This window comes from Myotis yumanensis, unplaced genomic scaffold (assembly GCF_028538775.1).
Source record: "Myotis yumanensis isolate MYYU_CA2020_CCGP unplaced genomic scaffold, mMyoYum1.0.hap1 SCAF_8, whole genome shotgun sequence".
Lineage (NCBI taxonomy): Eukaryota > Metazoa > Chordata > Mammalia > Chiroptera > Vespertilionidae > Myotis > Myotis yumanensis.
The window spans coordinates 27815007-27827905 of NW_027223759.1; the positions used below are offsets into that span (position 1 = coordinate 27815007).

At 34.6% G+C, this 12899-nt stretch overlaps 1 protein-coding gene across 19 annotated transcripts in view; it reads left to right on the forward strand.

Annotated features, from left to right (window-relative positions):
• The window catches only part of MFF (mitochondrial fission factor), a 29902-nt gene that overhangs the window by 11435 nt on the left and 5568 nt on the right, over positions 1–12899 (forward strand). For 4 of the 19 annotated variants that reach the window (XM_070422273.1, XM_070422277.1, XM_070422274.1 and 1 more), the window contains 4 exons: positions 2131–2205; positions 6705–6863; positions 10225–10257; positions 11800–11859. The exons of 1 other annotated variant lie outside the window; for it this stretch is intronic. In XM_070422273.1, coding sequence (XP_070278374.1) covers positions 2131–2205; positions 6705–6863; positions 10225–10257; positions 11800–11859 — 327 coding nt within the window. The remainder of the gene's footprint in view (positions 1–2130; positions 2206–6704; positions 6864–10224; positions 10258–11799; positions 11860–12899) is intronic. 14 more of the 19 variants (XM_070422282.1, XM_070422275.1, XM_070422283.1 and 11 more) reach the window with 14 other exon arrangements.

The window sequence follows — 12899 nt, forward strand, 5'->3', positions numbered from 1 at the left end:
CCCACTATAAGATGCTTTAGATCAGGCTTTAGATCAGGCAAGTGCTTTCTTGTTGTTTTATTAAAACTTAAGGGTTTTTAATAAATTAAACATCCCTTTAAATCCCGGTCAGTATTTTAAGTCTAAAAGCCATTGGTAATTGTGGCTTTTTAAAGTAGATGATTTAGATATTTTATGTAAATTAATATGTCTTCCTCAGTAACTGTTCAGTCAGTTACTAAGAACTCATTCATTGTGAACCATATTTGATGCCAAGCATTATAATGTTAGCTTCTTTGGGAACTGCAAAAGAATTAGGAGATGAAACATTTCTCTCTTGCAAATCTAGGTAAAAGCAAAACATTTAAATTTCTATGCAAAATAACTAGAGTACAATACAAGTATACCATTTATATTAAACATATCAAGTTCTAGTTTGAACCTGACTGAAGAGTGAGTATAGGGATGCAGAATGGTCTTTGATGGGCATAGGGCCTCTCTTTTCTTCTGTTAGGTGCCAGAATGGTAACTTCTCTGATTTCTTGAGGAATCTTGAAATGCCCCCTAGAATAGTTACAGTTATTCTGAACGGTTATATAGGAGGAAAGTAAGTTCAAATTAATACATATCTCCTTTAGGGAAGATTGATCTGAAATGTTCAACCACTATTAATGCAAAATTTTTTATAACTTCCTTGAAGGTGCCTGGTTAGCAGTGATGTCAACCAGCCTATGAAATCATTTTTCTAAAATACTTACAAGCATATTATACAAATGGTGAAAAAGCTACATAGTTTATGGCTAAGTTAGCTTCTTGATATTTAGTGCCCTCAGAATGATTACACATAACCTCGGAGCTTTTATTATTTTCCATTTATAATGTTTTTTAAGGCAGCAAAGATTTGTTTGTTTGTTTTTAATATATTTTATTGATTTTTTACAGAGAGGAAGGGAGAGGGATAGAGAGTTAGAAACATCGATGAGAGAGAAACATAGATCAGCTGCCTCCTGCACACCCCCTACTGGGGATGTGCCCGCAACCAAGGAACATGCCCTTGACTGGAATCGAAGCTGGGACCCTTCAGTCCGCAGGCCGACGCTCTATCCACTGAGCAAAACTGGTTAAGGCAGCAGCAGAGGTTTTAATAAACTTTTCTGTTACATAAAGATATGGCTTATTTAGGTATTTAATATTTTGAAATTTCACACTAATGCAATAAAAGCATCAGCCTAGCATCACTTTTGTTTTTTTCCTCACAACATATATATTATCAGTAGCTGAGTTCAGTTAAAAAGAAGGAAACAGAAAAGAAATGAGAAAAAGGAAACAGCTGTATTATGTAAACAAACCAGCCTACTCTATGATTTAGAGTAGATGATTAAATCGTAAGATATTTTTGCAGTTGCCAATAACATAAGTTCCTCATAACAGAAAAGATTAACAGAGTTCACTAATATTTGATTTCTTTTTTTTTTTAATTGCCTTAATGGCATTTTCTAGATGTTTAATAAAATTGAAAATCTCATGTGTTAATTTTTGGTAGTAAAATCAACATGAATATTTAACTATAAATTTAATATTGAAATGCTTACATTACTTACCCATACTTTTTATTATGGTAATTATATATGTTACCATGTCATTTTAAGTAAGTTACTTAACTATCTTCTTAGTAATAATATAACCTTGCCTTTTCTTCTACCATTATTAATTTTACAACTTATAATTGAATTCATCTTTAAGAACCTACATTTAATTAACCTTAGGGACTTTATTTAATTTGGTAACCTGGTCAGGAAGAAACTATTAACATAATAAAGCTACATTTTACCTCTACTAAAGTAATTATCAGACTATTGCTGTCTTTACCTAAGTTAGTCTTGTCTTTGTAATATGAGAGTAATTATGTGTCATTATGCATGAACCTTTGCCTGCCTTTACTTTTATTCCTTGGCTTGAAGAATAGAAGTACATATGGGTATAAGAACAAGAGTACTGGTCTCTGTTCTCTTAATTACTTTCAACAGACAGTAGGGTTGATTGTGGTCAGCTATAGATATAAAAATGAATTCTGACCAGTAGAATCGTATCTAGCTTTTCCTTTGTGTTATAAAAACTGAATATGTAAAAGAAGCATAATTATTATTTAAGGTGGCACAGATCAGATTCTGCCCCAAGAAATAAAATTTCAAGGTTCCAGGCACCGATTTCTGCACCGGAATACACGTAAGATTTTATCTGCTCTGCTTTTCACAAGTAGAAGTTATTTTTATTTTGCAGGCTTATGTCATACTAATATTTCACCAGGTAATTGGCATATAATATCCTAATTCTCTTACTGTTTGGCTTTTTAGTACCTCTGTTACAGAATTTCTCAAACTGTCATCATATATTTTATATAGAAAAACAAACCAGACCAACTAAAAAAGTTATGTGTGGTTTGGGGCATAATGGTGAAAGTGAAATGGAATAATTTACACATAAGCATCTGAAACCTTTATAATTTTATTAACCAGTATCACCCCAATAAATTCAATATATTTTTTTAAATTACACTTAAGGACCAAGCATCCTTTTTCATTTTCTTTATTTTGCTTTGCTTGGAATATTCTCTGTAGATTCAATTTTAACCAAATTTAGTAATCCCAATCTTTTTTTTTTTTTTTTAATTTTAGCATACTATCTTGTTTCATTTTGAGTCAGAGGAGAATGGAGTGTAAGTGTGGATTATCATTGAAGTTTTTTAAAAATTAGATTAAAATTCTGCTTGGAAGAATATTTTGCAATTATTAGACCTATGGAGGGAAGGGAAATATTGGCATTTAGTTAATAAGAATTTAAAAACTAATATAGTTCTTAAGTAACAAAAGCCACTCTGGCAACCAATGATTTTTCCCTTATTCTGGTTCTCTTATTATGCTTCTAGGAACTAGTAAATTGCCTTAAACAGTGGCAACAAATTAGTGTTCTCTGTATTTAAAATTTCAAGGGAAATGACACAAGATTTGTGTTCCAATGAAAATTCTTTCTCCCCCTTTTCCTATTGCACCTTTATTCATTTTTGGAAGAGGCTAGAGCCTCCCCAAAGAGATTATCCTCACAGTTTGAGAAACATTATTCCTATGAAAACCCATGGAGAAAGAGGTATTTGACTTTGGACTTTCCTTTTAATGATGACATAGTTATGCCAAGTAAACTTTCATTTAAATTTGAGTTTTGACATTGGCTAGTGTTATTTACTTAACACTCATGTCATACGATTTTATGTAAGCATGAGGTAGAGCTATTACTAATGAAATAGCATGGTAAACATTGGTGCTTTCTTCAAAATTGTCTAATCTTTCATAAAAGAAAAAGATAAAGGTGAGATTTTGCTGTTTTATCACATTACTAGGATCAATTTATCATCAAAGTGCATTTTTATTAAATTACTAATATAACATTTGCTTAAATAATCTCAGTGCCTTTGCAATATGTTTACTTTTTTTTAATTTCTCACAGTAGTTCACTTGTCAAAACAACCCCCCCCCCCCCCCAAAAAAAAAAAACAACCAAAAAGTCACTCTTCCTTGGTTGGGTGGATGAGTGGACTGAGGTGGAACTAACTCTAAAAGCATTCCCTGTTCCCCTTCCCAGTCCATGCTAGTGGTGAGCATGCCAGCTCAAATTAGACTGATAATTAAAATGGGGATTAGTCCTTTTTGTTCTTATATTTGCTTATTTGTAAAAAGACTTGCAAGACAGCTTAAAGCTTTAAAAAGATTGCTGCAGTGTTTATTGCTTCTAATTAGGGTAATTTTGTTCATCTATAGATGAAAATAAATTTTAACAATCAAGGGCATTTAATCTGTACATAATACTGCCCAATGTGATCATCAGTTTAAAAAATACTCCCTATTCTGTTTTTGCTGTTTATGAGGGATTGCAGTATAAATTAATAAAAAGGCAAATTTCTTACTAATCTTTGAAAATTTAATTTCTTTTGATAAACCATCAGAAATCCAAATAGGTTTTTTATATTGGTCTTTGATGAAATATCTTTACTAGTAATGATAGACTTAATTTTATATTTTATCTTTCTACATATTTTTAAGTTACAATTGAGAATCATGTAAGGTTTTTAATTCCCATTTATTACCATACTAGAGGCCCAGTGCACAAAAATTTGTGCACTCGGGGGGGTCCCTCAGCCCGGCCTATGCCCTCTTGCAGTCTGGGACCCCTCGGAGGATGTCCACCTGCTGGCTTAGGCCCGCTCCCTGGGTGATCGGGCCCAAGCTGGCAGTCAGACATCCCTCTGGCAGCCCGGCAGCCCTAGGGGGATGTCCATTTGCCAGCAGGGAGAAGACCTAAGCTGCAGTCGGGCATCCTTAGTACTGTGCTGGCAGCCATCAGCCTGGCTTGTGGCTGAGCAGAGCTCCCCCTGTGGGAGCGCACTGACCACCAGGGGACAGCTCCTGCATTGAGCATCTGCCCCCTGGTGGTCAGTGTGTGTCATAGTGACCAGTCATTCCCAGTCGTTCTGCTGTTAGCGTCAGTTTGCATATTACCCTTTTATTATATAGGATTATAATTTTATATGATCATAGAATCTCAGAATTGGAAGAGATCTTACAGACTTTTAGAACTCTACCTTCTGTGCATTCTGTCTTAAGAATTCTTTGCAGTTAACCTTAAAATAGTTTATGCTTGACTACTTTATAAATACACCTGATTTCCAGTTGCTTTTACTGACAAAATGATTTCTCTCAAAGGAAATACTTTCTTTTTAATTTTTAATGGGCAAAAATCTATCAAACTTTTTTCATGGATTTGTATTTAGTTTATTGACATTGTTGCTATAAGATTATTCTAAATATTCATTATTATAGACTTCAATATAGTAGTATGTAACTAATTTATTTACTAATATAGAATGATATGCAAAAGTATTTAATTTCAGCACCAAAATGCAAATACAAAAACTTTACCTATATCAATAAATATTGTACTAATTGGTCTTTTAAAACTTGCTTAAGTAAATTTAGCCAGGTATGTTGGGAGCTCTATCACAGAACTGACCCTTTTTATTCCTGCCTCTTGTGACACTTTTCTAACATGAATTCAGTCTGGTTTCTCACAAAGAGCAAGAGCTGCAGGTGTTCCCAGGCTGCCTAGAGGATTCTGAGTGACAGACTAGTGCCTAGACCAGCCGTGGGCAAACCACGGCCCTCGGGCCAGATCCGGCCCGTTCGAAATGAATAAAACTAAAAAAAAAAAGACCGTACCCTTTTATGTAATGATGTTTACTTTGAATTTATATTAGTTCACACAAACACTCCATCCATGTTTTTGTTCCGGCCCTCCTGTCCAGTTTAAGAACCCATTGTGGCCCTCGAGTCAAAAAGTTTGCCCACCCCTGGACTAGACTTTGTGACCAAGCAGTCTGCTCTTTTTACTCTTCTGGGATGTTGAATATGGGTTTTGCCAAGTATAATGGGGCAGTTGCTAAGTTGGCTTATGTACATTCCAGAATATTTCTGGTCTCTGGACAGACTTTAGGGTAACTGTCCATGAGTTTGCATCTGAAAACTTGCATTTCTTTTGATATCAGTAGGCCTGCTTCCTATGGTGAATCAACACTGACATTAGGTTCTCAATATGTCGAGATTTGGCTTAGGTCTTTCTCTTCTAAGTAGTCTTTGGAAAACATGGTTTTCATATTTATTGTACTTCTCATTTTGGATCATTAAGACATTCAAAGTTATTCACAAAATTGTGGAGATTTGTTTTTAATTTTCTGGGACTGTGGGAATAATATTAGATGACAACTATCTTTTCAAAAATTATCCCACACTTATTTTGTGGTTTCCAAATAAATACGTTAAGTTAGAAAAGATTACACAAGTCAAAATACAAAATTTTCTCTTTTCAGTTGTTCTCTGTTTGCTCCATTTTATTTTGTACGTAATCACAGGATGAGGTTTAAACAAGTCTCTGAAAATACACCTATCTTAAGAGTCCGGGTTACAACTGTAAAACTGCTTCATTCATATGTGTTTGGCTTGTCGGACGCACTGGCAGTGGAGCCAATGAAACTGAATCTTAGCTCATGTGAAAAAGACTGTAAGATTACTGGCAAAGAGAAGCCCAGAAATTAAAATACTTTTGTTACAACTTTTAAAACTTGAACTCATCTTTAAATTTACTCATAAACTCAGTTTGCTTCATTGTCTGTGAAATAATTGAAACAGCATTTTCATGGAATCACTTTCAATTCATGTGTTTAAACTTGTCTGACACCGGCATATCAGAATTTTCTATCTATTGTCCAACCATCCAGTCTCATGCAGGTTGCTTGTTAGCGGTTTGGTTTACTGAAATGGAATATACACCCATAAAGAACGCTGCCTTCCAAAGCTAGCGGATGAGCACACTCATTGCTTTAGTGCTCTTCCCTCTCCAGAGTTGTTCTTTGATAATTTGGTGTGTGTTTTTAACTTGCTATTTAAGGCTGCCCAGTTACAGATGCTGCATTGTAGCTAGTCTTTTAGGACAGTTTGAAATATTAACCTATTTGAGTGTGTGTTTTCTTAGGGGGAAATGACGGGTGGGAGAAAAGGGCAAGAAAATTAAGATGATTCTTAAAATATAAGTGTTTGGGGAAACTGCTCAGCTAAAGTTTTATAAAAATCTGACTTGAGTGTTTTGTTTTTTTTCTTCATTTGTTGTGCTTATATAAACAGTGTGACACCATCGCCACAACAGGTTCGGGTCTGTCCTCCCCGTATGTTACCTGAAGATGGACCTAATCTTTCCTCTGCTCGTGGCATTTTGTCGCTTATCCAGTCTTCTACTCGTAGGGCTTACCAGCAGATCTTGGATGTGCTGGATGAAAACCGCAGGTGACTGGCCATCAGAGACTCTCGCCAGCTTTGTTGCTTACTTTTTGGCTCCTTCTAGTGGATTGTGGTGTCTTCCTTTTTTGTTTGCACCTTCGTCTCTTTCTAAGATGCAGTGGTTTAAACAGTTTGCTTTGCTTTCTTTTAATTTGAAATTATTGTCCAAAATTCACATTTCATAAGATTCTGGTAGCTTTTCTTCAGTCAGAGAAAGTGTTTACTTAATAACTACACACAGGAAGAATAACGATTTTTCCAAAGGTTTTGTTGACTTGTTCTAGGTACTCAAGTCCATTTTAGCTATGCTAGGGATACTACTGGATTGAGTGTAGGATATTGAACTTGAGTGTATTAATTTTCTTTAGTAAGTCTTTTGATTTCATCATTTATGGTACTAATGTGGTTGATTAATGAAACAGATTTGAAACACTGATGTCAGTGTAGCTGCTAGGAATTTTTTTTCCAATTCCTCTAACTAGGGATTTCTAGGCCTGTGTTGAAAATCCCAGGTATTGTTTGTCTTTTTGAAAATCTGATCTTTTTCCGTATTGATAACTTTTGAACATCAAGTAAAATCATTAATAGCATACTTAGACTTGTTCATACAAATAAATTTTTTACCACTATTTTTGTCACTACTATATAGTGTTTTTTAAAAAGTTGAAATTTGGGAAGCTTTCTGGCAGTGTATGGGAAAGGTACAGTCTGTTTCCTTTTCACTCCTAACATTTTATCTAGTAACTCTGAGAGTTAGTGTTGACTTTTGCAATTTGAAAGATCTGCAGTGAATTCCTCTGGTTCTTCCATAAACCTGACTTCTACCTGAGGAACTGATATGTGTATGGCTTGCTCTAGACAAACTTTCTTGTTGAGTGCTTTGATCCGCACACAGGCCCCTGGGGTTTTTCCCATACTTCATAGGCAAGTTGTCCATATTGCTCAACAGGAGTTTCTGAGCCTTTCCAGGGTAGTCTAGTAGTATACATTCAGGCCCAGGGACTTAATACTGTACCAGAAGGAATTTAAAGAGAAAGCCCATGGCAGGGGGAAATTATATATATATATAATCTCCCCAAGGGTTTCAAGTCCCTTTTATGCTCTTTGAAGCTTCAAGGACTGTCTCAGAATATTTGAGGCCTGGAAGAAGCAGCATGGTTTAGGGGAAAAAGCATGTATTCAGGGGGTCACTCAGATTCCATCTTGATCCACCCTGCTGAGTAGCTAGCTTCATGATGACCTTTGATAAATTGTTTATCTTCTCTAGGCCTTGTTTTTCTCATCTATTAAATTAAGAAAATATGAAGGGTAATAATATTACCTAGTTTTCTGGATTCTTGTGAGGAATCTCTCCCCTTTCACCTACCACCACTACTTTTATTTCAGATACAGGGATGATGGCCTCCAATTGTATTCAGTGTGGCCGGAGAGCCTTCAAACGAGACTAAATATAAAGTACCTGGAGCTTAAGAACTAGTATTTCCAATGGCCTGTTTTCTCCACCCTCCTTAAAATAAATTCATTCTTTACCTGGTATCCTCTTTAACTTTTTAATTACAGTTGGTCCTTAGAAGAGACCAGATTATTAGGTCAAACTATAACATATCAGATGCTATTACAGTGAAAATATATGAATGAGAAAGATACTTATAAATCCTGTATAAATTAAATAATAGCTAGATGACAAAGCCCCAGTACATACACACAGTTCAATGCAGTTATATGGAACTTATAAAAAAGTTGGATTTTTTTTTCTTAATAATGGAAAAACATTTTGACTCCAGCTCACAAGTACAAAATCAGAAATCTTACTAATGTAAAATTTACTTTGTATTTTTATATTATGAAAAACTATTTTGAGCCTTAAGTTTTATCTATTTTTTCATTGTAATGAATTGATAACTTTAAAATCCCTTTTCTGGGAAGGAATTATGTTTTTTTATTCAGTTAAATTAGATTTTTAAAAATACATAAAGTAGTTGTATTAATTTTTTGATCCTGGGTACACACCATTGTTGTTATCTTAGAGCCTAGCAGGTTAGATTCTTATTAGTCTTATTGGATGTTTTCATTATTGAAAGGGCTTTGTTTTGTTTTTTATCATTGTGTTTCAATCTCTTGCAATCTAAATGCTGAACAAGATTTAATCAGAATTGTAAGTGCCAAATCAGAACTGTCTCGTATGACTTTTCAGATATAAATGCTAGGAATGTGAAATTTGGATAATGGTCTACTTGCATGATTTTAAAATGATACTGCTTATAAAGTTTCAAGTGCTTTTATGTTTCTTGCTTTGTGCATCATTTTTTTCTTTCTGTTTTACTACTCTTGGCTGTTACGCTAATGTAATATCTTTGGTCTTATGACATCACATTAGGTAGAGTTAAATTAAGCTAGAAATATTTGACAGTCAGGGAGGGAGGGGAGAGGGAGGAAAGGGAGAAGGAAGAAGATAGTCTGCCTTACTATCATAAAATAATGCAGTTTCACAGTTGCTTATCATAAAAAGAGACACTGTTGAAAGTTTTATTTATATATTACATACTCATTTTCTCATCTTATGAGAACTTATATGATCTAAAACCAAGCTCAACATGAAGACAAAGGTAAAACATGTGTACACATTAGCAAAGTTAACTTATCAAAGCACCTCAGACAAGCACAAGGTATGTTCTTTGGATTTTAAATGCTATTATGACTTAGCCCTTGGCTAGTTAGGTAATGGCCAACTCTTCTGACATCTGCTGGAGTTCCATATCTCATTCTCCAATGCAAAATATTAACATTTTTAAAAAGAGACTTTCTATATAAGAACATTATTTAAACACTGACATATTAGTTAGTCATGCTTAGCATGTTTAAGTTTTATTTTTAGAAGGGGCTTGATTATTTTTATACAGTTTTCTTTTGCATATTCTACAAGATTTGAGTATATTAGAAACCACCATGTACATAATTTTATATTTTTTGTAAGTGTCCGTATAAATATATTAGTTGGAAAACCTAGAATGCAAAGATGTAGTTAAAATAGTGTTTGTTGTTTATGATTTGTCTTTTTAAAATATGTGTATAATTCCTGGCCCCCCCCAATTAAATTGTTTATTTACTGTAGCAGTTTCCATTTTTTTTTAAACAAAGAAACACATATTCTGTTAAGTCAGATTATTTTTTACTCAAGATGGTCAATATCCAAGTTAATGCTGGAACTTGAAGAGCCTTGATTCTCATTCCCTTTTGTCACATCACAAAACATACTGTTGAACATATTATCAAACTTAAAAAAGATTTGTAATGTATTATGGAAGAAAGTGGTACTATGCCAAATGCCTGTCTAATTTACTCTTATATTATATGTGTCAATTGCCAGTGTAAGAAGACAAAACGAAATACGTTGTGAAAGGTAACTGTACTATCTTCTGGCTCTGCATTATAAAAGGGAAATCTCTGTGGTGGAACATACTGAATATGACAGATCCATTTGAGCATGTTAGTGTGAATTTCTTTCAAAACTTTAGCACACAGCATTGGCTTTATTTAAACATTCTCATGTTAGTATAATGTAAGATTGTAGTTAACTAGTAACAGTTTTCCTAATGCCACAGAGTAAATATATTAGTAGGATGGGATGGGTTTAAATCCTGTCTCAAGCCATATGTGATTTCTCACTGTTCTATAGTGAACAAATTAGAATTCTAACAGGTCTTCCCCCAGAAGTCTCTGGATCTCTTATCCTCTAGGCTCCAGAAAGTTATTAAAGCAACAGTAGTGCCTTCAGGAAGCGTATAAGCTAACCATTAAAACTTTCTTTAATATATTGAACTGACAAAATAATGATTTATATTATAGCCAAAATTCTACAAATATGTCAGCTTACCAAAACAAACAAAAACTAGTGCATTTGCTATTAAATGTTTACTATAATTAAGAATTGCCTTGGTATTTAAATTCAGGCTAAACCTGATCAGTACTTAGAGAATGAGACATTCAAAATAGAATGTAAGGATTCCTAAAATCCTTATATTGGATCCTATACCCCAACCTTAGCTCTGTGTTCAGTAAATATTGCTGATTACTTTTTGGGGAATTGACCAGTGACCTTGTGGAACTTTTGTTTTCTGATTTTAAAAAGTAAGATTTCTTGGAAAGGCTTCTGCTTACCTAGGTAAGAAACTCATTGTTCTCTGGAAACAAAGTATGTACTGAGCTAAGTGACACTCCCCACAAAGTTTTCCAGTGCACCTTAGTCTTCATTTCTAACAGCCCTGTATGTCGCTCCTGGTTGTCTCGTGATCAGACTCAGTATTGTGGCTTCTGGAATATGCTGTAGTATGTCCCTCACAGCACGGCTCCGGTCTCAGCTCCAGAACTGAGGCTTGCAGTTTTGCTCTGAAGAGCTCAGGGTTTGAATGAGACACAGCTACGTTAAGATATCAGGCACTAATCAAAATTAAAGAGGCGGGAAGGAAGCAATTGTGGGATTTGTGAGTAATGTGAAATTTTTAGTTTTCGAGATGGGCTGTTGCTGTCGATGAGCAACCATGATCATGCAGGTGCTACTAACCGGTTCTTGACATGCTTCTAAAGTTGATGACTTTTCCAACTGGAAGAGAGCAATTACACTTTTTAAACAGAGTTGTCCTCTGTCTTGAATTTCATAAATTAAAATCCAAGCACCCAAAAATTATTTTATATGTTGGTGCTATTTTGTTACATAACTATAGATTTCCTTTATTTTTAACCCATTGAAAATATTAAATTTATGAAAATCTTAAAATGGAGGACTTGGGAGACAAACATGTTTAAAGTATTTGAAATATATTATATTGTATTGAAACATACAATATAATCCTATTTGACATTTATTTGTCTTGTTTTTGCTTTTATTTTATTACTTCTCTGTTTCCTGATTCTGTCTTGTGCCTTCTCCAAAAACCTGCCTTAGACCCGTGTTGCGTGGTGGGTCTGCTGCCGCCACTTCTAATCCTCATCATGACAACGTCAGGTAAATTTTGAGACTTTGTAACTACCAGGGTGAATAGCTGGCTGAATTTGTATTTTGCAGGCTGTAATGCATGTAGTAGCCATGCCTTTATAGTGTAGCTTGAGCCTCTACAGTTTTCTCTATGAGTACATCCTGCTTTTCTCTGAGAACAGTGAATAGTCACTCGTGACATTTGGCCACCAGAATGAGGAAAACACTTAATTGTACTACAGTATCATGTATCCTCGATGTTTTATTTAAATCCAGTTTCATTAACATATAGGAGATCATGCTAAAATGGAAAATGTCACCTTAAATCTTGTCTTATATGCATCCTTTTCATTGTTGCCTGAGCTTCTGTCTAGCGTTTTCTTTCTATTTAATTGTCTATAATATCATCTTCCATGTATAGAGAAAGCTGTCGATAAGGCATCATCTTAAATTGGGGAAAATCAGCATTGACAGTTTGGGTAAATTAAACATAAAGGGAAGTTGTTTTAAGAATTTTTGTCATCTGTTGATTTCAGCTTTTCTCTTACTTTTGCCCCTTTCACACATGCTTAATCTGAGTAATAATTTCTTCTGTTAAGTACAGGACAGATAGAATAGCACATATAAATACTTAAGGTTCTCACATGCCAAAATCCCCATTTCCCATCTTCTAAGGGGGGAAATTTGGTTAGTGTTCACAGATACCATTACTGTAATTTTTTCAGATTTCCTTTTGTTTAAGCACAAATACATTATCTGTAGCATTAGGTTTAAAACTGGCAGCATTATTTCTGTGATGAAAAGAAGCTGGCACATTAATTTTTAGGCAAGAGAAGAGGCAACCGGCAGTTTCTCATGTAGGTAGTTCAGGTTCGTTAGAGGAATTGGAAGTGCCTTAGGGCCCTCCCACTCTGCCAACCTGTTTCTTCTGACGGCACTAACCACATCCATTGTAAGTTTTCCAATTTACTCCTAAGTTTGTCTCTCTATTTTCAGCCAGTGATCTGACTTAGAGTTTTTACTTCTGATAGAGGTTTTAGTTAAAAAAACAAAAAACAAAAACACATGGT